Raw genomic sequence first — 27,936 nt, 5'->3', positions numbered from 1 at the left:
TGCAGGAGAAAAGGAGAAGAGTGTCTGTTTGCTGCGGAGTCAGTGAATGGGAGCCCCATGTAGTGATACCAATGTGTGTGTGTGTGTGTGTGTGTGTGTGCGTGTGTGTGTGTGTGTGTGTGTGTGTGTGTGTGTGTGTGTGTGTGTGTGTGAGTGTGATAGGGGGAAGAGAAGTGGGAGGAGGGAGGGAACAAGCAAGTGATTTATAACAGCTACTTCAGGTCTCTCCTCTCTACCACAGCAGCACCACAAACACATCCATTACGAAAGCACTGATGTTAATGGGACGGTTTGTGTGTGTGTGTGTGTGTGTGTGTGCGCGCGTGTGTGTGTGTGTGTGTGTGTGTGTGCGTGCGTGCAACTTCGTACGCATGTATGCGTGTGTGTGTGTGTGTGTGTGTGTGTGTGTGTGTGTGTGTGTGTGTGTGTGTGTGTGTGTGTGTGTGTGTGTGAGAGAGAGAGAAAGTGATAACCAGATGCTTCTGGGTGAAAAGGAGGTGAAGGTTACCAGGGATGCTGGAGGTTTACTGGAGCACAAGTTTCTTGCTTTTGTGTATGTTGGTGTGTTGAATTGTTGTGGGTTTTTTTTTCAGTAAAGGCTCATTTCCAAACATTTCAGGGTTCTTTCTCAGTTTTTTTTTTTTTTTTCATTTCTTCCTGTGTGTGTGTGTGTGTGTGTGGGTGTGTGTGTGTGTGTGTGTGTGCGTGTGTGTGTGTGTGTTTTTGCTCCTTGCTCTGCTGGAGATACGCAGCCAAGGAGATGGAGTGATAAAACCCAGAATTGAGGAAAATACTCCAGAGAGTAAACAGAGGGAGCAAAGAAGAAATAAATAAAGAGGATGTAGAGCCTCTTGGTAATGGACTGGTGGATGCCGAGGAACACATCCGAGCTTGTGTGCATGCACACGTGTGTGTGTGCGTGTGTGTGTGTGTGTGTGTGTGAGAGAGAGAGAGAGAGAGAGAGAGAGAGAGAGAGGGAGAGTATATATGCTCAAACAGTGTGCGCCTGTCTCCTCTCACATTACCCTTTACATTAAAACCAGTCAGGAGGAAAATTACTGCAGACCTGGGCCACCGTCTGCCCACCTGGCCCCACAGAGAGAGGGCTGGATGTGCAGCCAGAGGATGGGATAAAGAGGGGGTATAAGGGGATGAGGGGGAGGTGGTGAGAAGAGAGAAGAGGGGGAGGCTGGTCAAGGGATCTGGAAACGGTCCAGACTGCCTGAGGTACTGGTCCGAAGTCAAGCCAGGATTTCCTGTGTGTGCTTCATGGCTGCATAGGAACTCCATCACTGTTGTCATGGGTAAAGGGACGGTTCCACTTTCATTTTACACTCTCCTCTGTAATGTGGGAGGCGAGAGTAAAAGTGCAAGTGAGCATTATTTTAATGTCATGACTGCTGGAAGTGGAGCCAGTTCATAAACATTTGTCTGTCTATCAGGAAATGAGAGCCAACATTTCCCGATGTTGGCATTCATTAGTCAAAATTTTTGTTATAAGTTACATGATTGTCTCCCCAATGCAGCACCACCACATTTGGCCATCTAGCTAGCTATCTGGGTTCATCAGGGAGCCATTTATGCTAATAATGCTGTTGGTCTCTGTCATTAATTAGAACAGATTGAAAAAGACAATAATATTCTGATTTACAAATACAGTTTTTATACTTTTTTAAATCTTTCATTACTGCTTCCTGTTTCTGGATCATTTATTTTAAACAATATCAGAAGTTTAGCAATAATAAAACAGAACAAAGCCTATTGATTTAAAAAATTTAACCTCCTTCCTCTAAAACTTAGAAGTGGATACAAGCATTAAAAAATAAAATAAAATAAAAAAAGACAGTCCAGCTAAGAGGACTCAAGGTTTTAGTTTAAAAACACCCAAAAGCCTTATAATTAAGAGAGAAACTGAACCCATAGTTTAGATTTTAATGTAGAGTATTGCATTTTCTTTTGTGCAACTGTGATCCAGGAGGCATAAATGCTCTGTGAGAGCTCAGATTAGTGTTTAATCCCTCTGCAATTTCTGTTCCAAATCCAAAGAACGGAGCCTCTGGACATCCAGGAAGCAGAGAGAAACCTCCAGCACTGGTCCATCACACAGGCAGCCGTCTGGCCTCTCAACCAGCTGGTGGTGTGAAACCAGCAGCTGATAATCAAGATGGCTCCACGTTCACCTTTTTATTTTTCTCTTTTTTTTCTTAAAGTGAGATTGATAAAATAGGTTCTAATATAAAATCACTTTCCTTTTGGCTTCTAGCTTTACTTGCCATCACTTGTGCACTCTTTTACTCCGACCCTTTCTTGCTAAATAGCTTGCAGATTAATTTATGTTTTATTTTCTTCATTTTTTGTCAGTAGCAAATAATTAACTAATTCATGAACTCATTTGTTGCTTTTTCATTCACGGTAGCCTCAATGTTTCCTTTATGACCTTTTTGTTAATTTTTCATGTTGATTTTTATACCTCATGACAAATACTCTTTAAAGCCAATAAAACCTTCAGAAAATGTTTGATAGATCCTGGTCTAGACTATAAGACTGATTAATATATTTACATTTTTAATGTTTATTGTAGCTAATCAACGCTACAACTTTACCTAATTTAACAAAATACATTTTCCAGTTCTGCTGGGTTAAATCGATCCAAGAAATCCTTTAATCTCCATGTGCAAAGTGCAGCCTTCGAGCCCTCTCAACTCCTCCACACAGCTCCTTCAGACTAGCCACCGGCAATTAGCAAATACCTGGTAGAACTGAGCATCTGCTAATACTACTTCTGCATTTACCACTGCAACACTGGTAAAAATGTTAGAGGGTTAATAGAGGAGCCATGTTGTGATGACTTCCTGAAGGCAGAGTTTCAGAAAGAGCAGGAGTTTCTTAAAGAGACGGAGGCCCAATTTCAAGGCGCTTAATTGCAAAGTTGAATTTCTTTTAAGTCATATTTGATATATGCCTCCATTTGTATAACTGGAGATACCATAGTTACTTTATTGTGCTATAAAATGGCACTATGTGTCTGGAAAATTCATTAAACATATGATGTATGTAATTTTACCTCGAATGGACTTTTAAGAAAATTTGCCTAATTCAGGCGTGTTACCCTGCAATTATTCATCACAGTTGATAGGGACAAGTTAATTGAAACTGCTTTGCATGATATGGGGTGTTTAGCTTTAAAGCATTTCATTACATTTAACAAGCTTATCCTGTCTCTTGTTAAGACCTTAATGGCCGAGCTAAACGGTAGGTAGGTTATAGCCGCAGCATCAAATTATAGTCCGGCATATTAAAAAGTCTACAAATGAAAAGGTCAAACTAAAAACAAAAATAAAACAAAAAAACAAAACAGATTTTCACGTTTTAAGAGAGGTTTTATTATCAGTGCTATTTACATAGAAATAATACAGCCTTGCCCCTCCCAGCCCCCCCACAGGCTCCCCCCATGCCCCTTTAAACCAGCACACACTCACACAATCACCCAGCACATGCACACTCACTCACACACACATACATTTGTATCCAAGAATTTCTGGAGATAAGACACATTCTTTCTAGATCTTATACAATGTCCAAAAGAAAACACAAAATGATCTGAAAACAACAGTACAGCGAACTCAGAGGTGGAACCGAAGGAGGAAGGACTGAGCTGAAATTGGCAATTGAGTTTAATTTTCTTAAAAAGGAAAAAAAAAAAAAAACACAGGAGCCCTGATGAGACTTGGTCGTGAACTATTACCAAAGAGGAAAGGGTAAAACATATATATATTAAAAGGCTGTTGTCCTCTGGTGCACAAGTCGAACCGAGACCCCGTGCGCTTTGAAAAGGCGACCACTAGATGGCAACGCGCGCCTCGGAGGAGGCAGCCGAAATGTCACAGATGTTGTCTGCCCCCTCTTTTGTTTTCCGCCTTTAGAGGAAGGAGACCTCAGCTGCTGAAGGACATTCTCCATTATGGGTTCAATGTTCTTTTGAAAATCATTTCCATTAAAACATGTTTTTTTAAAAGGGACAGTAACAAAAGGAAGGTCAGGTGAAGCAGTGAGCAGAGCAGAACTATCAGGGCCGCCTCGATGGGTGTGATGTGTGCGTGTGTGTACGTGTGTGCGTGTGTGTGTGTGTGTGTGTGTGCGTGCGTGTGTGTGTGTGTGTGTGTGTGTAGGAGGGTACAAGTGTCTGTATAATTGTGTTCGTGTTTTGAATAATAGTGCAGACATCCTTCTTTCAAGTTATGATCAAGAACACTTTTTGTGCATTAAGGGACTCTAAGCCAGGATGTGTGAGGGAAAGTCAGTGCGTGTCTGTCATGCGGCAGCTGTTGATTTGATGTTTTGTCTTACACAAGCAAAAAAAATAAACATGTTTAAAATGAGATTAAACATACACCGCCTCGTCTGCGACAGATGCATTTGACTATGAGCGTTGAGGTCCAAAATTGTCGTTAAGTGGCAACGTAGACATAAAGCGAGAATCAAAATTGCTTTGGAGCAACATTTTTTTCTTTAAACGTGGTGTGAAATTAAGAAAACTAGACATGTCCCCCCTTTGGTGTTTCTCACTAATGTGTTCCTAGAGCATTAGAAGATAAGGGGAAGGCGAGAAGCATTTCTGCTGGATGGAATCTCTTGTTCAGTCCCATACCCAACAAGGGATATATGCTTTGGAGCGTCTACCGTGCAGCAAAAATATTGTTTTTCCTGCTTCGTGTTACGTTCTTTCCATCAGTTTTTTCAGTTGTAGAGATGAGTCTGATTTTAAAAGGTTCTCTGTAGAAATTTCAGCTGTACTTTCCCCTTCTGACGACGTTGTTGATGCGTCTCCTGAATTAGCCGGGCAGATATTTGGCCCATGGTTGGTCCCTGGTTTTTAGTGTTACTTTGTCCTTTCACCAGGCGCCTGTTTCGCCCATCTCCTGGCCCTGGTGGGACATGGGAGCGCTGTAACTGGAGTTACTGGCCAAAGAGAAAGGGGGACTGGGTCCGCCCCCGTATGCGTCCCCGGGGACCGGCTGAAGGGAGCTCGGTAAGCCTGGTTCGGGACTGGGGGTTTCCGCGTGAGAGATCATGTCCGTGTACCTTTGGTCGTCTGATGGGTGGTGTCCAGACCCCTCAATGGCTCCGGGCCCAGAGCCCAGGATGTAGGGGGACTCGGCCGGAGACTGGGCCTGAGAGGACGGAGGGCCATGGGGAAAGAAGTCGTAGTTACTCCCTGGTCCATAGTAGTCGCCTTGGTATTCTGTGAAGAGAAACACGGGAGTTCATTTTTCCTCAGACTTTAAACACATAAAACATTCACAGCTCGCCCTAAGCAGTACGTGCAGCTTTACACACAGCTCCACCCCTACCTAAGTGGGGAAATTGATCATGTCCAATTTCCAACCAACCGGTCTCCAACAGCCTCATTTGAGTGTATAAACAACTCCACACCTCTCCACCTCAGTTCTCTCGCCTCCTCCACAGTGCATTCATCTCCCGCTCTCATTCAGCTCGCAGCCATGCATGCGCCTCGATGGATTCTCCCGCTGAAACTTCTGGGTCTAGATTAGAAATTCCAAAATGAGATTCCAGTCTCCCCGGCAGATCTGCCAGGTCCCGTCAACTGCATCTCTCTGTCACGTCTGATAGAGCTTTAGGCACCGTCCCTCGGCTCTGCTTCGCTAAGCCGTGATTATTTCCAAAACCGCACTCTATTTTCAGCTCTCAGCTGAGCTACGAGCTGCTTCGTTTTATCGGTTCATCTTGGCGTTATTTTTAATTACCCCGCCTGCGTCTTCGTCACTTTTGTCTAACCATCCGTTCATTAACTAGTTTGTCCGTATGTTTGCACTTAGTTTTCAATCCTGTCGGACCGTCTTGTACAGTGTTTGCTGTTGGCGGTAGGACAATGTTAGTTTGGGTTTGTTGAAGTAAAGTTATTATTTCTCTTACTTTACCTTCAGTCAATAAATTCTCAGAGCGATTGAAGACTAACAGCTCATCAGATGGGAATCCTATTGCTGACTTTAGTTGTTTAAAGCCACTGAAGCTAATTATTTTTAACACATTTTTTTGCAGATATTATCCATTCACTCTTTCAAAACACACTTTTACCAGGCAAACTATGCTGACAATAGCCTGGTAAAAACCAGTCCCTTGTTCTATGCTTCGTACCGTGGGGTTTGGGCTCTTGGCTATTGAAAAACGATTACTTTCTGGAGGCGTGGACTCTGTTGAAGTTTTAAATTTCACCCAGTCACCAACATTAGACGTCTGTAATGTGCCAGTTCGATGCTATGAAATTGCCTGTGCTGTAATCAACCATCCTCTATAGCAGTGCTTCTCAATTATTTTCTGTTACGCCCCCCCTAGCAAGAAGAAAACTATTCGCGCCCCCCACTCCCCACCGTGACTATCCATCTCTGCATATCAGCTCCTCTGCTATGGTGTGGGGCTTTTTGCACTGTGCAATTTGGTGCAATGATGCTAACAGCGCTCGATGGTTTACTGAAGTAGCCTTCACAAAGTGGGATGACTGTTGGCAATATTCAGCACGTTTTTGCTGAAAAAACTCTAGCGGCTTATCGGCGTGATTGGAGTGTAACGTATTTAAGTGACGCGCTAATTTATTTGGCTTCATGCTGTCCGCTGCGAGCATTTTTAGACACAGAAACACACCGGTCTTTCCTCTTCTCCAACTGTAGTGACAATGAAGCCAAGTGCTAAATACGCTTCGTCGTATTTCCTCGTCTTAGCTTTCGGTGACTTTCTTTTGTCTCATTATCTTTGTCTCTCTCCGCTTTTCTTTTCATCCCTGTTAAAACTTTTTCATGTTGGGGGTTATGTTGAATAATGGAGGCTATAGACAGAACGCAGTCGGAGCTTTCTGTTGACTCAACACTGCTAACCAAGGCAAACCTGTTGTCTTGTAAGTCGTAAAATGTTGCACTGTCGCAAACGTGACAGAAGTAACAATGACAGCGCCACTGCCGCCTACTGTAGTGGATGCGCAATTACACTTTATACTAGTACGCCCCAAAAAAAAAAAAAACAAGCCTGTTCCCCAGGGTCACACGCGCCCCCCCAGGTATTGCACTGCGCCCCCTTTGGGGGGCGCACCCCACTATTTGAGAACCACTGCTCTATAGCAAAGTGCCGAGTTGAACAAGATGGCTGTTGATGTTAACTCAATATTTAGAAGATTGGCCAAAACGGACTGAACGGCTTCGTTTACTTCCTCTGCTCTCATTGCTAAAAAAAAATGGCAGACTACAATTCTAAAACAGCGCAAAAAATTAACGTCATCGTTTAAAACTCCTCCTGCTGCTCGTTGATTGAATTCTACAGGAGAAACTGAGCTGGGTGGGGAAAAAGCCCAGACGCAGTGCTGAAGGGAAATAACAAATTGAATTGCATAGGAAGGCAATGGCCAGCCTAGATTGACAGAGTTTGTCAACTTTGTCAGCTTGCTGATCATTAGTCCATTGGTCTCATTTCTAAACTACAGAAAGAACCGGAAAAGCTTCAGAATGAACCATCCTGTAAATGACAGCCACTTTGCGAATTCAAAATGTTTACAACACGACTGGGGAAGTCATAGAGGACAGACGAGTCGCACCGATGCAGTCGACAACCTCACAAAAAAAAAAAAATTCAGGTTGCAACACAGACATTGTTCGGCTTGGAAAGAAACAGTCACTTGTGAAAAGTGTTATGAGAAATGTTGGAGATCCATTGAAAGATCTTTTTCTGATTAGAGATTGCATGAGTGCTACTGGGTTACATAGACAACAAAGCTCTTTGACGTGCACAATGTTACTGCAGAAAGAAGTGTTTAGTGTTTCAGCTAGATTTTTAAAAAATGAAGTAAGCAGAGAGTTAAGCTGTTAACCAGAAAACACTTATCTACAACATTGTTGTTCAGGGTTGCAAGAGAGAGCAAGACGTAAAGGTAATATCACTAAGGCTGAACAGAGTTATGGAGCTTCTGCTTATTTTAAAGGCTAGCAACAAGGTTCTCTAGTAATCACACATAAGAGACTGAAACTTTTATAATGTTAGCCATGCAAACCTCGTCACTTACTGGTATTGTAGCAACTAGCTGCAATATTGGTGTCAGAGTAGATTCTCATTCATCCCAAACATAAAAAACCAAACAGTTTAAACAGAAGGCAACTGGACTTCCTGTCCTCATGAAGCTAACATAGTGCTTTTAGGAAGTTAAAATGACAACTAATGCTTTTTTTTGTTTGTTTGTTTGTTTGTTTTAACCCCTTTGCACCCCTACAATGCTTCAAACGAGGCCATGAGGACAATGGAGGTAAAACTGATACTAAAACCTTGTTTTAAATCAACTGGTCTCTCACACAACAGCATGCTTTTCCCATATATACCAAGAAAAACCAGGACTTGATTTCAGATATCCTCTATAAAACAACTAAAGAAAACCTGAAATCAGATTAAATTGGTATCAGCAGATAAATTAATATTTCCTGTTGAATCTAAATATTGATACTTGCAAAACGGTGCTGCTATCTTGCCAGGTCGCTCTTGAAAAAGAGATTGTAGATTTCAACAAGGGTTTTATCTGGTTATTATTATTATTAAAGTTTCAGAGGAATCCAGATCAGAAATTATCCACAAAATTTTGGTAAGTGCAACACTAGTTAAAGTTTACTAATAGAGCTTCTGTTCCACAGATATAAAGATTTAAAGTTTAAATGTCTTTTAAATGGAGAAACTGTTACAACATTAAGAATTTTGTCACTTCTATGCAAATCTACTGGTATGTATTTCCAAAATAGGTAAGAAAACTTTTTGACACCTTCAAAAAATCCAAACATCCTCTTTACCTCCAAATATTCTTATCGTCTTGATCCTGAAACATCCCAATATAATAAATGAGCATCTCCAACAGAAGTTCCCACCATCATGCAGGGAAAATGTATGTGAATCACATTCATGTAATCCACAGTCACATACTGTCATTTAAAAGAAGCCAGTCGGATCTGCGAACACGTAGCTCAACATTGAGCAGCTTTAGTTTCTGTCAGCTTTGAGGATTCGGACTCGGCGCGAAGTTGATCATCTATCAAATTATGAAGGTAAACAACGCCTCCTGCCGCATCTTTCCGTGTGGCGCCTCCGTCAGCTTTGATTAATGGCTTCTCTTCCCGGTCCTGTTAAAATTTGTCAGCATTCAAGCTCCGTCTCTTTACCTGCCGCCAGGAAAAGTGACACCTCGCTACCAGGATCCAGTCATTTGTGAGTGGATTCCCCTCTTTGGATTAGCATGTTTTGTGTCTAACCTGTGACACTGACTGGCGTGTTTATACCTCTGAGAGGTCTTTGCTTTTGTTTTGACTCGGCTGCTCAGGTTTGATGACATGAGGCTTTATTATCACTCGTCCCTCTACGAATACAGTTATTAATAACACACATTTCTCAGTCGGCTGACTTTATAATTAAAGGTCTCATTAATTGGTTTATGATAAGTTGGGAGATGCAGAGAAGCAGCTGATCTGGTTCTCAAAAGGCGTTATGAATTTTATTCTTTTGTTAAAGTGGAGATAAAAAATAGATTTTTCTCCATTAAGTGTCAGATGCAGGCTTTAAACCGAAACTACTAGAGACACAAAGCACTGCAGGTAAATTGTGTCACTCAAGCAACAGTCTTCAGTCAGAGGCTTCTTCAGATTCGTTGGAAGACTGACTGCTACTGGAGATCCTTCCTGCCAACAGCATCACCAAAAAGTATCTGATTACTTTATATTTCATGAAATGCATCTCAAATTCATGACAGATGACACTGCCGCATTAAATTATTATTATATTTATCATGAGGACTGGATAGAACCAGATATGTTTTTAATGTAACTTGAAAGAAAACAGAAATATTCAAATAATTCTTGTACAATCAATCCCTCACTGTAAGTCAAAACAATCTATTTAGTATTATTTATAAATCAATACAAAAGAAGTTGCTTTTTTTTTTTTTTAGTTTATGTCATAATAACAAAAAACCTGAAAATAAGATGCTGCTATAGGATGGCAATGACGAATGCAATTTATTCACGTTCAAATTTTACCTAGAAATTTCAAATTAGCAAGAAATTAATAGAAAAACATAGAAAGATCTCTTGAAGTTGAATAATTACTAAATAAAAATGAGATTTCACACCTCAGCCTTCAAATCCAATATGGCTACCACATGTTACGCTTTCGATTATGCATCCTGGGCACTATGTCAATTAATCAGCAAATTCCATCAGTAAATGCAGCACAAATAAAATATAACACTCCCAGAAAAAATTCTGACTTTAAACATTGTGAGTCTTTTCATCTGCTTAAGTTTTTGTTCCTTCCCTCAATAGAATCAGTGCCAATTCTGCTACAAAATGACACAATGAGCTAACGTTTGTATTTGCTGCTCTTTACTTGTAAAGGTCCAAGAAAAATTTGGCACAACTAGAAATATGCAGCTTTCATCCTATCTGGTCTCATTAGCTGATGTCAAGAGATTTCATTTGACTCTTACAGTAAGCAGTTTCAAAATGCTAGCCAAACTTTTTAATTAATAGTGTAAATATTCCACACTGACAAGAAGCACGGATAAATCTAGACTAAAAAAACAAAAGAGAAAAAACTGTTTCCTGTTGTCGTCTGTCACCTTGGTGGAATAATAAGACGCGCTGTGGGCCTTTTAGGGTGTTTTTCTGGTCTTTTAGAACAACTCTACGTTAATTGAATTTATGTTTCGCTGAAATGTTTAATTAAATCTTGAAAAATAGGCTGATTCCTAAAAATCTGGGCCCGTAAATCTCTGAATGCTGTCGTTTGTTAAAAAAATAAATAAAATAAAGCTAGATGGTTTTCAGATCAGATTTGTGTATTTTTCATGCGGATAACCAGGCTGAGTCCTTTTCAAACTCTCCACAAAGCGTGACCATCAAATGTTTAAATCTACATAAAACACGAATAACAAAAAAATAAATGCTTTCATGTTAACCTTTTTTTCTTGTCTTTACTTTATTGATTCATTGATGAAAAAAATTGTTTTGTAATTTTCAAAATTTTCATAAAAAGGTCTAAGATACTTCATGGATTCGGACATAAATGGTAAAGTTGTCGGGGTTTAAACTTTGTTTATGAAAATAAAGCAATACCAAGGAGCGTTGTTTTTTTTGTTTTTGTTTTTTTGCTGTTGTTTTTAGAAAAAACTCAAACAAAAGCTGAATCTGAACCTTCCTTTTCACATCCAAGCACTGCAGTGCAGTCTGTCACTGCATGAAGTTAGAAAAGTTGCAGTTTAAAATACTTATGAACTATTACGCTACAATTAATGCAAAATGTATTATTTTTTTCTTCATTTTTTTAAAACTTTTTATATGGTTCACCTGGTAGGTAGTGGAAAAACTGTCTTATGTTTTATTTTTGCTGATAATGTTGCAGTGATATCAGCTATTGTTAGCCAACATGACAAACGTTCCTTTGGCGTCGAGTTCTGTGCTGTCATTCCCTGCAAAATGATTAAGTTTATGAAAGCTGTCATGTTAATAACTCATAAAGGACCTGAACATTTTTTTTCTACTCCAAACCCTTCACTTTCTCTGCAGTGCTCACTTCTGCACACATGAACACATTTGTTAGGTCTTCTTCACCATAGTGCTACATACAGTAGCTGATACAGGACTGACCTTTGCTTAATAGAAAATCCAGTTATATTTTTTGGGTAGGAAATTGATCTAAAGAATGTATTAGTTGTTCATAGGTGAGACCTCATAGATCTCATAGTTAAAATTGGATCAATTTGGTTCAAAAGTGAAACTTTTGTATTTTTCTTCACTGTGCTGTAGCCAGTGTTTAACAGTGTTTTAGATTGAAATTTGTGCTGTTTCAATTCAACAATAGAGCAGAAATATGTAAATATGTTATCATATTTACCAGCATTTCCTCAATTTCACAAACCGAGTCTTTTTCTTTTTGATTAACATTATTACCGCACTGTCGCAATTGAAATCTAGTAAAGTGAAGGTGAAAAATGCTTTTTCTGTGGTATTATTGCATAGTTTAATAACATTCTGGTCAATTTTATATTCTAAGATTAGACCACTTCAGACCAGGCAATTTGCCTGCTCTAACCCTAAGACAAAACAGATACGAAGTCATATGTAACACACATGTTTAGTGTCTAAATGAGGTCTATGTACGGTCTTAGTGAAGAAAATGGGTTTACTGATCAGAGAGGAATCTCTTAAGTAGCTCATATTTTGTGAATTTTTTTTTCTTTTTTTAGAACCTGCGCTAAGTGTGAGACGAAAAGAAGTACGTCCTATTTAGGATGCGAACCATGTTTTTAATGTTTGTAATTAAGGATTTTGATAGATAGTTGTATCATTAGACGTTTTAAAAAGACAGATTCAGTTTTGACTTCAATAACTTTTATCATTTTTAGTAGAGGTGTGAGACTGCATTAATCCAATATCAAGTAAATACAGGACCAGTGTTGTGATATTTACAATGATACTTTAGGTGTGATACTTCTGATTTTTGAATTGTTTTGTTAAACCTACAGACAGAATTTAGATAAAGTTTATAGGTTACTACAAAACACTAGTAGCATATTAACATAATAAATAAAAACAACAGAAGAACAAAACAAAATTCTCTGATTTGTTTTCTGAAGAAACTCGGTGCAAAGAATTATAATTTGAGAGCAAATCAAAGCCAAATCTTTTTAACATGAAGTTGAGAAACTACGATGAAAAAATGACAAAAGTTCAACAGGGGATCTGAGTCTAAAGTATCGACTTTGTCACACTAGAACTGAGCCGATACCAATACACGCTTAGTTTCGATATTATCAATATTTTGGACCAATCCACCCACCTCTAACTCTTAAAATGGTCATTCTGAATTTGAATCTTTTTTTTTTAACTTCTTGAAGATCATTTCAGAACCTCTTGCTCCATGAGTTTTAGAATCATTAAACCAAAAGTAGCCCAACCATTTAAAAAGGATTAAAGCAACACCTGTATGCTGCTGCTGCTGCTCCTTTAGATCCATTAACAATTACAAACCTCCATCTGCCTTCTGCCTCTCACCGCCTTCCTGTTCTACAGTTAAACTAAAGCCATTTTGTCTCAGCGGCACCTCGAGCCGAGATCGATGGCAGACTTTATCCCGGCGCCCCAGATGTTGCACTCGCATTTCTCCGAGTCCCACCATATGTTGCCCGCGCTGCCATTCGGGTCCGAAGCGGGGAGAAAGTAGGAACTAACAGGTTAGATATCCGCCACCTGATTTCAATTTCAGCGTGTTTTGCCTTCACACGCGCCCAATAAGACGTGACGTCGCTCTCCCGCACATGCTAATTATCTTGTGTGCCCAACAGGCCCGCGCGCTAGTTTGGGTATAGAGCACGTCGTGTGTGAATGTGAGATGTGTTGAGGGGAGTGTTGGAAACCGTGGACTATAATTACACTCACACATGCGGCAGCATCAAGCCACACACACACACACACACACACACACAGACATCCCTGACGAAGAGAGGCGTCGGCTCAGATAAAGGGGAATCGGCCGGCCTGTGCCGCAGCTGCACAAAAGGGTGTGAAAAGCGGCGCGCGGAGACAAGAGCGAGATGAGAGAAAGAGAGAGATGGACAGACAGAGAGAGAGGCATAGAGGTTTTGTCCTCTGTTTCACCCCCTCCTCCCAGCTCGGTTCCTCGCAGCCTTGACGGCTCCACTTTATTGTATCCTCAATGCCAAGGCCCCCTCCGGTAGGTGTTGCAGCTGTATGGAGACCACAGCAGCGCTCCGACTGTCCATCAAAACAATATAGCTCATAAACATGACAGGTCAGTGATTCTTGAGAATTGGGTCAAAATGGGTTTTAATTTTCCCATATATATATATTTTTTATTTCTCAACCTTATGTATGCAAATATGACAAATAATGTTTTGGAAATGTGAAGATGCTAAGGTACAGACTCTCCGTTGCAACGTTTTTTTAAAAATTACATTTTTAATCGACCTGACCCAGAACTTTGTCATCACCAGTTGACAAAAATAAATGTAAAATAATTTTTTAATGACCCTGTTAGTGATGTTTTACTCATTTTTACAGACAAATGCTTCTCAAGAAACAAAAGAAATATTTAAAACAAAAAATAAAAAGTCCATCTGATGGAGTTGAGAGTGCATGACGGAGTTGACACAGAACTGAAGGTGGTGACAAACTAGTGAGTAAAAAGAAATACTTGATACATGTGAAGTAATGCAATTTGTGTAAAATATATTAAAATGAATTAATTGCACATTTAAGTGAGATTTGACAACAATTTCACTGAAAGAGTCACAAAAACTCTGATGGAGTTGACATCTGACGGAGTTGAAAAAAAACCAAACTACCTCAACTTAGATGATGTTATTCTGAAGGAGGCCATATTGTAGCTCATCAGGTCCATGAAATCTTTACAATATACTAAAATTAAGCTTTTATTTCACAAAATTTCATCAAAGTTTTGTAAATTGTCAGTTATGGAGTTGGCACATCATGGTTGTGACAAGCAACTTAGGAATAAAACAGAAGAAAAAACTAAAGAATAACTTAAGCTAACCAGAGCTAACTAGCCTTGTTAGCAAAGGAAGAGAAAGGAAGAGATCATGGGGTCCTCAGATGTTCAGGTGCCCCCCAATAATGCCTGATTTTTTTTTACATTCTTTTCATGTCTGATGGTGTTGACAAAAACTAGGGACAAATTTCAATGGAGTTGGAAAATATATAAAAATTATTTTTAATTCAATTTATTGATACTTTTATCATTGTTTATATGACTACTTCTACTTAATTGTCATAATATATGATTTTAGTATTTCTTTAATTGTTTTAAACTATTATAATCTGTTGAGTTCTGCTCCTGGACAATGAATTTTGAAGACACCAGCCACCTACTACAATGTTTAAAATTAAAAAAAAAATTCAGCAAACACCAGGAAAATATACATTGTTGTGCTCACATGGCCCAGGTTAGTTTAGTCAGATATTTGAAAAAATTATATTTTGTGTATATTTTATCCAAATTTTGTGCTTTATCCATAGGACCTGTTTTGTTCCTATTCTCGGTGCCGTAGTTGTTGGTCGGTTTTGTGTTCAGATATTCCTGTCTGTCCGTCGGGGGCTGAATTTCTTTTGGCAAAGATTTATCTGCTAATGCTAATCCAGCAGGCGCGTGACTCAGTCTGAGCAGTAGTGGTGTCTTCTTCCGGGTTGCAAAAGTTCTCTGAGTTGTTTGTTGGATGGAATGATTTCTACTTGTTCTTAAAGAAAAAAAAAACCTAGCAAAAATGTATTTATTATTATGGGAACAAACCTGGAAATCTATCTAAGGTTCACCTGTAACTGTGATTTTTAAGTATTGTTTGGTAAACTATAATATTAACAAAATCAACTGGATTTTTATGTATATGCTAGTCCTCAATAAACTGCACACTGCTACCTGCAGATGTTTGGAGGCCACACCCTGACGGTTTCTAGAACCCTGGACTATTTATTGATGCCACATTTTTCAATCTATGGATTTGATAACTTTAACACGTTTGATGATAATTGTGGATAAATCTATATATGTTTATATGATATATCAATGTTTAACTTGCCAACATCATATGACTTTCATGTTTTTATGTGATAGTGTGTTCAATTATCAATAGATTTCCAGGTAACTCCCAAAATTTCTACAGAAAGTGTCACGTTTTCAAACCTTTGCGATTTGAAAATGACCAAACGAAGATGGTTCATCGCCATAAGAGTTTACACGATACATTTTCTTTCTCCGACTATGTTTGCCTGCATGATTGCTAGGAAGCATGGGTCAGCATGAGATTACACTTTGACAACCATGAGTAAACTAGTGGGGGAAGGGCAGCACTGCATGACGCTAGGATTCAAAAAGCCGGAGATAACTCCAGTCGCTCATCACTGGTGGCGCCTTAAACGAACTTTAAACTTTAGGAATGATCTCAGTTTTGAAACTGAAACTTTTAACCCCTTAACTGTCACCCTCAAAACACTGAAATGCAAGTCAGAGGAGCCCAAAGTCGGTCCTGGAGGGCTGGCATCCTGTACGTTTTAGTTCTCTCCCTGATTTAACACACCTGGATCAGATTATGGGTCATTAGAGGCCTAAGAGGAACATTGACCTGCTGAGAAGGTTGTTACAACCACCAGGAAGAGATCTTAAACATGCAGGATGCCCGCCCTCGAGGACTGACTTTGGGCACCACTGATGTAAGTCAATCGGCTCATGAGGACGCTGGCGTCTTCATGATAGTTAAAGGGTTTCTGATGTACCTTGATAATGGTAACTAGTCCATGACTTACTGTGCTGTAGGCATAAGTAATCTAATACAGAAACGTGGTAGATGCACTTTGAGAGCATATACATATTTTATGTTGACAATGTAAGGTTTATTCATACAGCAGATTTTTTTAATAACAGAAAGTAGTTAAAACAATACAATGAGAGCCAATAGAATCAATTTAAAAGTTACAAGTAAGTAAGTAAAAGTAAAAAAGATCTGTTCGAAGCAATGATTTGAAAATCTCTCTGTTCTGAGTTGTGAGCTCATGAATCAATAGAACAAGTGTGAGCAACATGGACTGAGAGCTTTATCGCGATATTTTGCAATGCTATTGTGATAACAATGAAAATGATGATGAAAAACTTTATTTTTTCACATCACAGCTCCACAAAAATACTGTTCTCCAAAAAAAAATCCCATTTGAAACAAACTTTTACACGACACTACCAACTTAAAGAAGTGTAATTTGTTGAAATTTACTGATATTTATTGATGCAAACAGCAGAGAAAACATTAAAAATAACATTTACGATAAAGTCACTTTTTTTAAAGTCATTAATTGAACTTTACCGTGACAACGATAAATCAAAATCCTCACGATATATGATAAACGATACAATAAATGTCCAGCTCCTGCGACAGAGTATTCTCTAACATTGGACTACCAAAGAGAAACCGACTGGTAGACCCGAGTTCTCTCACTGGTGTGTGGATGTAGCAGAGATCATTTAAATACGGTAGGAGCAAAACTATTAAAAGCTTTAAAATCAAGTGCTAAAATTTTAAAATCAACTTGGGATGGGACGTGAAGCCAGCGAAGAGAAGCCAAGACCGGCGTGACACGTTCACGAGTCTTAGTGCCAGGTAAAATCTGATCAGCAGCATCACAGTGGTCCAGTTGTGATGTGATAAAAGCATCAATAACTCTTTCCAGCTCTTTACCAGGTAAATAGGGCTCAACCTTGGCGACAACTCGCAGATGGAGGAAATTTCACATCACATTCTTAAGACCTGGCCTGTCATTTGTCTAATCTGACAAGAACCGCACACCGAGCATGATTCCTTTGAGATAACAGGGTCTGTATGTGAACACTGCTGATATGCTGAGTAAATATTTATTCCACATGTTTTATCTGCGACATGAAGAGATTCCAGAATCGGCCTAACTAGCGTCTGCGTAGAATTTCTTTCTTTGTTTCTCTCTGTTTTTCTGGAGACCTGTATTCTGGATTATTTTTTTTTTCTGAAATGAAAAGCTACCTTCCCGTTTACCTTTGGTTCTAATGGACGTTGTGTCATTTAGTTGCCACCACGGTATTTGTTCGCATTTCATGCATTCTTGTCTTTTGTCCATTCCAAAAATCAACTCTGACATAATAGAAGAGAAAAGAGACGATTCGAATCATACTGTACCAAATCACCCACAGAAACCAAGATTATCTACAAAAACGAACTTTTTTATGTGATGCAACCCATAAATAGTGAAAAGTACTTTTTAAGTTCTAATGTCTGGATCAGCAATTTAGCTGTTATGTGTTTTTCAGCCATCCATACATATCAAATAACCCAGAACCATTTTAAACGGAGCTGTCGCCATGGATTTTCCAAACAAACCACTTATTGCTTCTAGTTATTGATGTATTTCATTTATTTTCTTTGTCTTTTCAAACATAAGAAATTGGATGTTTCAGCCACAGCTTTTCTAATTTGGATAAAAACCTGTCTGAATCCCCACACATCCTGCATCGGTTAACTTCTTTGCTGATGACATGTTCATATTTAGAGCAGAAAGTTAGTAACGTTGGAAAGCAAAGCTTTGGCAATATGTAGTTTATTGCTACTTTTTATCAAAGAAAAGTGGTACTTTTATACGTAATGATGGTCACAGGTGCATATTTTTTAGGCATTTATCCCAAATAAAAGGACTTTTTAAAATATGTTTTGATCAAATTTGTGGTTTTGGTAATTAGCCAAAATACTAGGTTTTTGACTTTGATTTGGTAGCTGGGTATCTGATTCAAACTGAATAGCTGGTATTCAATTATAAGCACTAAGATAAATTAACAAAAGTCGCTTTTTACTAAAAATACCAACAAAATGACTGGTGTGTGCCTGAGTCAAATTAAGGTCTTGGCTGCATTTCTGAACACAAAAACAAGTAGCTAATGGAAACTAGTCTGATATCCAAAAACACTTTCACTGGACTGCATCCACATTACCAGCACAAAAAAACCATTATATCATGTCTTCCTGTCGTTCTACCCACACTGATAATGTCAAGTTCTTGATACAGATGTTCAACCTGAATATGGATCGTGTTTGCTTGAGGCCGAATAAAAAGTGTGTGAAAATGAGTGAAAGAGTTTTTCCCTTCCTACCTCCATAGTAACCGTAGGGCCCAGGTCCTAAAATGTCTGGGTCCTCCAGCCTGCCTCCTAGAGGCCTCATCCTCCTGGGGCCCCTGAAGAAGGCATGGCGCCGGGCCCCCAGGGCGCTCAGCTGCTTCATTCGCCGCTCTTTGGATCTTCTGTTCTGGAACCAAACCTTAAAACAGCAACAACAGCAAAAAAAAAAAAAGAAAAAGAAAACAATGGCAGAGCTGATCAGTGGCCGTTTTTCCTGCAGGTATTTTAGCTTTTCATCTGGATTCTGTTTCTGAAACTCTCACGCACTTCTAAGATCCACCTAATCGCATGTTTAGCAGAAAAAGTTGTGCATTGTCTACTCTTGGTACGTACTTTGTGGTACGACTCCATTTCATTTTTTGAGCGTCTCTTTTGCAGAGTTTGCACTGAAAGCCGTCATTCCCATCAGCCTTGACTTTCACTCAAGTTTCTGCCTTCTTTGAAAAGCCTCGTATTCAAAACGGCGAAGGAGTGTTTTTGAAAAATAAAGGAAGGATTCACTTCTAACCTGTTTGGATCCCGTTTTAAGACACCTCTGCCCCTATTTGCACAAGTGTTTGTGCTTTCTTTTGTGATTCTTAAGTTCTTTGATCTATGAATAATATGGTTCAAGAAACTCATTTTTTTTCTTTTAACCATACTCAAGATTAAAAGTAAAGACAGCAGTAGGCCGTGAAATTAAACTTTAGTTTAATTACAATAAAAAATTTACTGTATCAGGACTTTACTCTTAAAAGCTGGAATCTTTTTCTCTTTTTTTTGTCGGTGCTGGAGCGCACAACCAGGCCTGCCATGAAACTTTTCTGGACGATAAATTTTCCCATTAGTTATTGCGATAAACGATAATATTGCTCTTTTGAGACCATTTTTGAGTAATGGTAACAACGTAAAATGCCAGAAAACATTGTCAAAGATCACTAAACTTAAAGTTCCTCTGAACATTTATGACTGGAACTGGAAGACATTTTAAATATCAAAAATAAATAAACAAAACAACAGAAACAACATATAAAATGAAATATGAAATCTCTGAAAACAAAAATTTCCTCCAAAAAAAGGGCAAGTTGAGACCAAAGCACCAGACTTAAGATGTTTGTCATTCAGTTTTTAGTAAAAAGAGAGAAAAAAATTCATGCAAATGGAAATTATTGAGCTTTTAATTTATCATGCGATTAATCGATTTATCGCCTAAGCACAACAAATTCAAACCAGACATAGAAATTGCAAACAAAACAAAAAAAGCCAGCAGATAAAACACCCTTTGTTGCATTTTACAGTTTATAAAGGAGTTTTTCTCTTTGTTACACTACTTTAAGATGAATCACAAAGCAACAGAAACGGTGTGCGCCCCCAACGGCCCCCGCGCCGCAAGTTCAAATAAACAGAAGAGAATATGCTTAAATAAACTTTCTTTGAAAACCAACAAAGGAGGATTTTTTTTTTTTAAATTTGCAAAGCCTCCCGCACCATATGGAGGAATGCTCTTTGCATTACAAGCACATAACAGGTCGCGTTTGCTCCGTTTGCATCGCATGCTGCATAATGATGTATGTTCGCACCATGCTAGGCTACACCAGAGGCAGAATCCCACTGTGCTACAGATTAACAAAACAACACACACACATGCACGCACGCGCGCACACACACACATAAAGAAACAGCCAAAAACCACTTAGGCTGTGCTCTCCGTGCTCCAGCGGCAAAGGCAACACCTGCTTATTGAGAACAATCGTCTAACTGTAGGGTACATTTTTATGGAAATGCTCTCGCTTCCCTTGAGAGAGCCTTGCTTAGGGATTACATCCACATGTTGGAGAAGCAGCGTGGCTCACAGGGCTCCCCGCGTCGAGAGCTGCGGTATTTAACACACACCGAACGAGGAGGGAGATGACGAAACGCAGCCTCCATTTTGGCTCTGAGCAATCACACACACACACACACACACGCACACACACACACACACATATATATATATATATATAAAGGGGTGTGGGGTGAAGGGAGGGATGGTGCGGTGGACTCACTGACTGACTTATTGACTGGTTTTGGTGATTGACTGTATGATTGAGCTCACACATACACACACACAGATATACACATAGAGAAAATTGCCTGCCGTGTATGATATAGACGAGGCCGTGGAGATGCGGAGGAAACAGGCTGGAAGTGAGTAAGAGCGGCGCGGGGAGGTGGGAAAAGGGGAGGGCGGTATGTAAATCTGTGAAATCAGCGATAATTACAGTGAGTGCACAAAAAGCCACATCACAGTTGGCAGAGATGGTGCTAATCATCCTGACACAGTCTGCACCCAGACACCCGACTCGTGCATCCGCGCGTGCGTACGTGTGTGTGTCTGTGTGTGTGAGTCATGGAGGATAAAAGAAAGCAGGAAGCAGTGTGTGTGTGTGTGTGTGTGTGTGTGTGTGTGTGTGTGTGTGTGTGTGTGTGTGTGTGTTACGTTGCACAACATGTTTGTGTCTGGGGTTCCTCTTAGCATTGGCAGGCAGTGAGGCTAACCTTTCTCTCATTTCATGGCTGTGAAACATGTATTATTTCCAAATAAACTGCCGCCTCTAGTGTAAACATGGTCTTTATCATTCCCAAAGCAGCCCAGAAAAAAAGAAAAAAAAAGGGTTATTTTATTTTTCAAGATTAAATTAACCTTTTGTTTCAAGGATAAACTTTAAAACTGAACCTTGGTATTTTTTACAATTTTTCATTTCCCGGTACTATTTCAAATGTATTTATGACATTTAAAGAAATTCTAAACTGTAGGAAAAAAATGAAAACAAAATGTTTAGAAATAATGAGTTTCATAAATATATCACTTTGAAAAGCTACAATAACAGTTGATTATAATAGAATTAAAAACTATGATGTCTTTGAACTGTTTTAGGAACTCATTTAAGCTAGATAATAAAAATTGTACTGATGTTTTGAATCATTTTTTAATTAAATGTTTTTACACTATTTTTTTCCATTACAGTTGTGAGTTGCTTTTGTTTTTATATCACAGGTCATATATGTTATTCTGCATGTTAACTGTATTTTTTAATCTCTTCCATCAACCTGCTAGGAAACTACAGATAGAAATTAGCCTGTCAGGCTAAATCTGGCATATTTACATGATGTATTCATGTTGACTAATATGCACTGTTTTCTTTAAAATAAATAAATCTAAGCTAGTATAATAACAATAATACAGTAAGTAACATATCTAACAATCAGAAAATACACAACAATAAAGGTTAAATAATATGAACATTTGGCAATTAGCACTTAATAAACTGACTTACAATTACTTAAATACGTGGTTTGGAAAAGTAACTTTTTTGGTAGTTTTTAAGATATTCTTCACCATAAATACTGTTTTACTGTAACATTCCAGGTGTTTGTATGGTTAAAAACATAAACAGGCTGTTACTGCAGCCATTATTATCGTTTTATCATTATTACCCAAATAGGTCCATAATGTATAGACCTAAAAGAAACATTTCACATGGCGTGCAGCCGGTAAATTTGGATCTGTAACCCCGCTAATGGTCCACATCATGTTTTGACATTTCTCTTACAGATAATGAGGCTTTCAATTAAACGTCCCGCACACTTCGGGAAAATTAAAAGGTAATTTTACTGATTTATAATCTGTCATTTGTCTCCAATTTGTCTTTGTCTCGGTGAGTCCATCTTGCCTACTGTGGTTCAGCAGGGACAGTGGCGTCACCAAGGGGGAGACCAACCCCCCACGTGGTCCAACGTCTTTGTTATATGACTGCGATTTGTTTTTCTGAATGATGAGTTTTAATGACTTGCGACAAATGTCATTTTTAGAGTATCATTTATGATATAATAAAAAAGAAAAACTCTGTAGATTCTGGTATAATTTTGAAGTTTGGGGCTGCCAACCCCGTTACTCCCCCCCACCCCCCCCACCCCATCTGGCCCATTGTAAACTTTCTAGAGACGCCCCTGCATTACAAAATCAAGCTTCCATCCAAGCTTTCATTGGATACATGTAAAAAAATGACATTATTAGCAACCATTTAAATGTGGTAGAACGGTGGTTGGTGCTTATCACATGAGCTTACCAATTCAGACATTCAACAATATTTGCTTTGAATAGGCCAAAAAGGCTTCTGTCTAAACGATATGAACAAGTGGGCAAAGAATGAAACGGAAAAGACGCTCGACTGTCGGCGAAACGCGGTTGTGTTTACTCAAATGGCCTCCATCTTTGTTTCTGCTCGGCAGGTTCAGTTTTTAACTGATTTTTCTGGACTAAATAAAAACAAGGCCGACGAAATAATCGGAGAAAAAGATGTCGATTTGATCTCCGATGGTTCAAGGTTGCTACGTTTGTTTCAGCATCTCAATGCGGTCTCTAAATAAAGTAAATCATAAATATATATCCATATATCTGCTAATAATAATAATATTCTGAGTTTACCTGGATGACTCGCATGTTCAGCCCCGTCTCCTGCGCGAGCTGCTCCCGGATGTGCCGCGTGGGCTTCGGCGTGGCCACGAACGCCGCCTTTAACGTCTCCAGTTGCTTGGCCTTGATGGTGGTCCGGGGCCCCCGCCGCTTGGCCCCCGAGTTCTGCTCCTCGTTCTCAATATTGTTCGTTTCCTTATCTGAGGACGTGGAATTGTCCGTCTCCTTTATGTCGTCCTGTATCGGGTCCTGGAGATCCGGCGATAAACTCCTATCTGTGCACGACGAGACTGCAGGCGGGACCCCCGGGGAGCCCCGGGTGGGTGAGGTGGGGGGTGAGTGGGTGGAGGGGGGTGATGCAAACAAACAAGGAGGGAAGGTCACGATCCGAAATGTCAAGGAGGGAGGCAGAGAAAGGGGAGGGGAGGGGGCGGTTTTATTTTAATTAGCCCAGGTGTTGGAAATAATAAAAGAAAGAAATCTGAATGTAAAATTTCAGATTCTGCTCATTTTGAACAAAATATTCTATTTTACGCTCATTTTATTTTTATAAAGAGAATAGAAATAAGAAGCCATTTCATTTCTCACCAAATACACTTAACGATAAACTAACACGATAATATTCCATGAGAATAAACCGAAAATAACCGAGCAGCTTGAGCATGCAGTGTGGATGCTGTCCTCCTGTGTGTGTGTGTGTGTGTGTGTGTGTGTTTCTTTTTCTTTTTTTTTAAAGGATGAATAGACAAGAAGAGGAGCAGTAACACGCGCCACACTAACATCCTCATTCCCCCCGCCCCTGCGGACCCTGCTACACAAAACCAGAAACCTATTGTTCTGTGGAGGTAAATATTGAAACTATTCTTCCCACAAGGTTGTGGGGAAACGCTCTCCACGGATCCCCAGCTTTATTTATTTTCTTTATTTCTCAGATTTATTTTACTTTATTTCTCTCTTCTCGCCACTCAGACTCCCCCCACCCACCCCTTCCCACAAATTTGGCCGCCAATAAGCGCAGCTCAGCTGTTTATTATTATTATTTTTATTTATTTATTTATTTATTTTATTTATTTATTTTGGGGGTTTTTTTGCAACGTCGCTCACCTGAGTTCAGGTTGACTTCCTTAATGGCCCCGGAGCTCAGGTAATCTTCTTTGCACACGAACTTGTTTTCGTCGATCACGTAGAGCTCCTCTCCCGTGGACAGCTGCTTGTTACACACCATGCAGGTGAAGCAGTTCAGGTGGAACACCTTGCTGCGGGCTTTACGCACCAAGTCGTTCGGCGAGATTCCCTGCAGACAGCCCGCGCATTTTGTGCCAAAGCGCCTGGACACACAGGAAAAAAAAAAAAAGAAAAAAAGATCGAATCAGACTAAAATCTTTGCTTACTATTAAATTCCTCTGTTTAAAACACTGATTATGGTTTTTTTTGTTTGTTTGTTTATTTGTTTTTTTGGAGGGGGGGGGGGTTGTTTTTTTGTTTGTTTTTGTTTGTTTTTTCAATATTTTGAGTGTAAATCTACAAATGTATTTTAAGTCCGACTCTAGGCTCATGCATTACATTATAAGTCATAATATTTTTTTCAGCGGACAGAAGAGAAGATTTCCTTCTGGTGTGACTGAAGACAAACAGGCCGCTCTAATGACGGGGTTTGAGTTCATCAGATGAGCAAACAGCCTTACTTTCACTTTGTTTAGTATCAGACATAAAATAATCTGTTTTCCCATCTAAAAATAAAAATATGAACGCAAATTAAAGTTGAGAAGATGTCAGTGTAAAGACCCACGTGGACGTCCAAGCGTTGTTATTAAGGTTGTTGGAATTGAGAAAAATGACTTTTCCTAAGCCGGACTGTTGATTTCTTTGTTCAAGAAGGAGATTTTTCTTCCTTCCTTTATTTCTTTCTTTCTTGTTTTTTGGTTAATAGGTGAAAGGTGAATAAACGTTGTGGTGGTTTGTGAAACGGGACATCTAACCTTGACTTTCAGTGTATTTATTTAGGTTCAAATTGGGACCCCTATAGGATTTAAAAAAAAGGAAAAATCTATATCCAATATATTTTTCTAGGCCAAATAAAGACAAAGACAGGCCACACTTAAGCAGAAAATGACGTCTTGAAGGTGAAGTACATTATATAATAAAGATCCAACACTGCTCCCATTCAGCTTTTATTCCATTTATTATGAAATATTTTTGTCTCTACGTTAAATATCAGGCCATATTAAACGTTTATTACAGGACAATTTAAAAAATTACGTGATTAATATGAAATAAAAATCAAAAGTTATTGTAATTTTTTTTTTTATTGCGAACTGATTCATTCTTGGCAGAACTCTGTGATAACAGTAATAATAATAATACAAGAGGAAAAGGGAGCTAATTTTGACGGAGGCGCTCTGACAATAACCCCACGCAAAAACGTATTAGTGACAATCAACACATTGTAGCCGCGGATATATTATGGGATTAAGCAGAGTGGGGGAGCATCTTAGCGTGAAAATCTTCCTTTAATCCATATTCAGCCGCCTAAATGGTGGGACGACTCATCAGTTTGATGCACAAATATAGCGCAAATAAATCTGATCCTCTAAATATAGGAGGATGGAGAAAAAAATACAGTTTTGTTGTTTTTTTATTAATTGTAACAGAATTATATTGAAATTTGTTACTGCTTGAGCCTTTGGGGTGAGAGCAAGCTGCCTTTATTGTGTAGCATTGTTTTGTTTTGTTGTGGTTTTTTTAACACCAATCTGAGCTTGTTTCCTCATTTGCAATGGGATCGTTTCACCGTGCGCCTTTCACATGCATGGCCAGCAGCCCCCCACCCCCCTCATCGCCTCTCCAAAAAAAAAAAAAAAAAAAAAAAAGGGCACAACACTACTTACACAACAAATGGACACATTAGGGTGATTACTGTTTCGCCCGGCTAATGGCTGGGCCATTTAAATCCAGCGCGCTTGATGGGGACCCGCAGTAATGTGATGGCCAAGGCCGCGCGAGGGGCCAATAACAGCCCCGGACCCCCGACTAAAACATAGAGGGGGGAGGTAAAGGGGTGGGGGGATGACGCGACTTACATGTCATTAGACAATTTGGGAAGAGTAGGACAGTCACGTTGAAAATGAAAATGATGCGACAAAAACAAGGACTTCACTTATATTATATCACCCAATTACCTGGAACACTTTGGGGTTGGGGAGGAATTGGGAACCAGTTAATGGCCTAATGGATGTTTGGGAAGTGGCACCAGGAGCTGAGAGTGGACTTTAAAAAATTAAATAACAATAATAATAATAAAAAAAAAAAACAAAGCAACGCAGTTTCCTCATAGAAAAAATGGGAGCATACTATTTATTTAAAGCTGTTTTATCAATTGGCATTATAAACTGAACCTGATGCACTCCTCTATTTGTTTTAGATTGAACTTCATTTAGTTGGACTGATATATATATATATATATATATATATATATATATATATATATATATATATATATATGAACTACTGATTGAATTAATAGGCCAGAGTATTTTATATATAATTTGTTAAAGGCAATTTCACTAGAATGTTGCATAAAGCTGACTATTGTCACTGCATTGCTTTTACTGATTTGATTTTAAAGGTGAATTATTTTAAACTGATCTGTTTTTGGTCCAATATGATTGGGTCAGATTTTTTTTTTCGCGTGAAATTTAACATTTTGACCCTTAACAATCTACGCAAAAAGAAAAAGAAAAAGGAAAAAATCCTCCCAACCGAGTCCAGTCTTTCTCCGCGTTACCTGAAAAAGTCCATTTTGCAATAGAGCTTTCCGTCCCGGGAGAAGCACTTCTCGGTCAGGTTGCAGTTGCATTCGCAGCACTGGACGCACTTGGCGTGCCAGGCTCTGTCCAGCACGTTGAGCAGGAACCGGTCCAGGATGGGCCGCTCGCAGCCGGCGCAGAGGACCATCATGTTGCCGGCCCGTGAGACGCCGAGTGCCGACCTCCCTGCTGCACGGACTGCGCTGCTCGGACTGGGGCAAGCCGGCTCTACGCGGAACAACGTCTTGGCTCCTGGTTGATGAGCTCTGCCGGGGTGAAAAGTGGAAGATTCTCCCCCAACCCTCAATCCACCAGAGGGGAAAAAAAAAGAAGAAGAAGAAAAGAAAAAAAGAACTGTTCCGGTCCTGAGTCCTGGGTCGGGATGCTGTCACCAATCCACAATCCAAAAGAAGAGAGGGAAGAGATTTCAGGGCTGCGTGATGCACAAACCAACCATATTTTCTCTCTTCTGTTTCAAACACCTAAAACGTCATCTTTCATTTATTAGTTTAGGTTTTTTTTTTAATTATTATTATTTAAAATAATCCCCTCATCGCTCGCGCCTTGTTTTTAGTCCAGTAATTTCCTCCGGGCTCACCTCACGTTGCCACTTTCACATCACTGTGCCTGGGTTATCATGAGAGAGGTTTTTTTTTTTTCCGCCAAGCGCGGAGCTGCATCCAGAGCTCAGATTGGACGAGGCCCCTGTTAATTCCCCGCATCAGACGAGCCAATCAGAGCGCAGTTGTCATGGTTACACGCTCATAGCTGTGTGTGTGTGTGTGTGTGTGTGTGTGTGTGTGTGTGTGTGTGTGTGTGTGTGTGTGTGTGTGTGTGTGTGTGTGTGTGTGCGCGCGCGCGCGTGTGTGTGTGTACACAGCCTCCGAGCCAGGACCCCGGAGCGCAGAAATACCTGGGCCCCGTTTGTGGTGACGCCGGTTC

General features: G+C 39.6%; 1 protein-coding gene across 1 annotated transcript; it reads right to left on the bottom strand.

Moving 5' to 3' along the window:
* Positions 1-4,604: 4,604 nt before the first annotated feature.
* On the bottom strand, positions 4,605-27,363 carry lhx5 (LIM homeobox 5). The gene is made up of 5 exons (XM_015009058.2): positions 26,973-27,363; positions 24,293-24,516; positions 23,201-23,478; positions 18,727-18,892; positions 4,605-5,242 (listed from the first exon to the last, which is right to left on the bottom strand). Exons 1-5 carry the CDS (start codon positions 27,143-27,145, stop codon positions 4,893-4,895), a joined length of 1,191 nt encoding a protein of 396 aa, XP_014864544.1. The 5' UTR covers positions 27,146-27,363; the 3' UTR covers positions 4,605-4,892.
* Between the last annotated feature and the right edge of the window lie 573 nt (positions 27,364-27,936).

This window comes from Poecilia mexicana, unplaced genomic scaffold (assembly GCF_051168715.1).
Source record: "Poecilia mexicana isolate PSO_F unplaced genomic scaffold, ASM5116871v1 scaffold_12, whole genome shotgun sequence".
Taxonomy (NCBI): Eukaryota; Metazoa; Chordata; class Actinopteri; order Cyprinodontiformes; family Poeciliidae; genus Poecilia; species Poecilia mexicana.
The sequence above is the reverse complement of the archived record's forward strand: the minus strand, read 5'-3'. Positions and strand labels throughout refer to the sequence as shown.

Bases quoted from the DNA above. Each gene is read 5' to 3' on its own strand.
- lhx5 (XM_015009058.2), bottom strand. From the start codon at position 27,145: ATGATGGTCCTCTGCGCCGGCTGCGAGCGGCCCATCCTGGACCGGTTC. The intron at 23,479-24,292 runs GTGAGCGACGTT...TCCCGCCTGCAG, and splicing joins GGAAGTCAACCTGAACTCAG to TCTCGTCGTGCACAGATAGG. The intron at 5,243-18,726 runs GTAGGAAGGGAA...TTCTCTTCACAG, and splicing joins GCCCTACGGTTACTATGGAG to AATACCAAGGCGACTACTAT.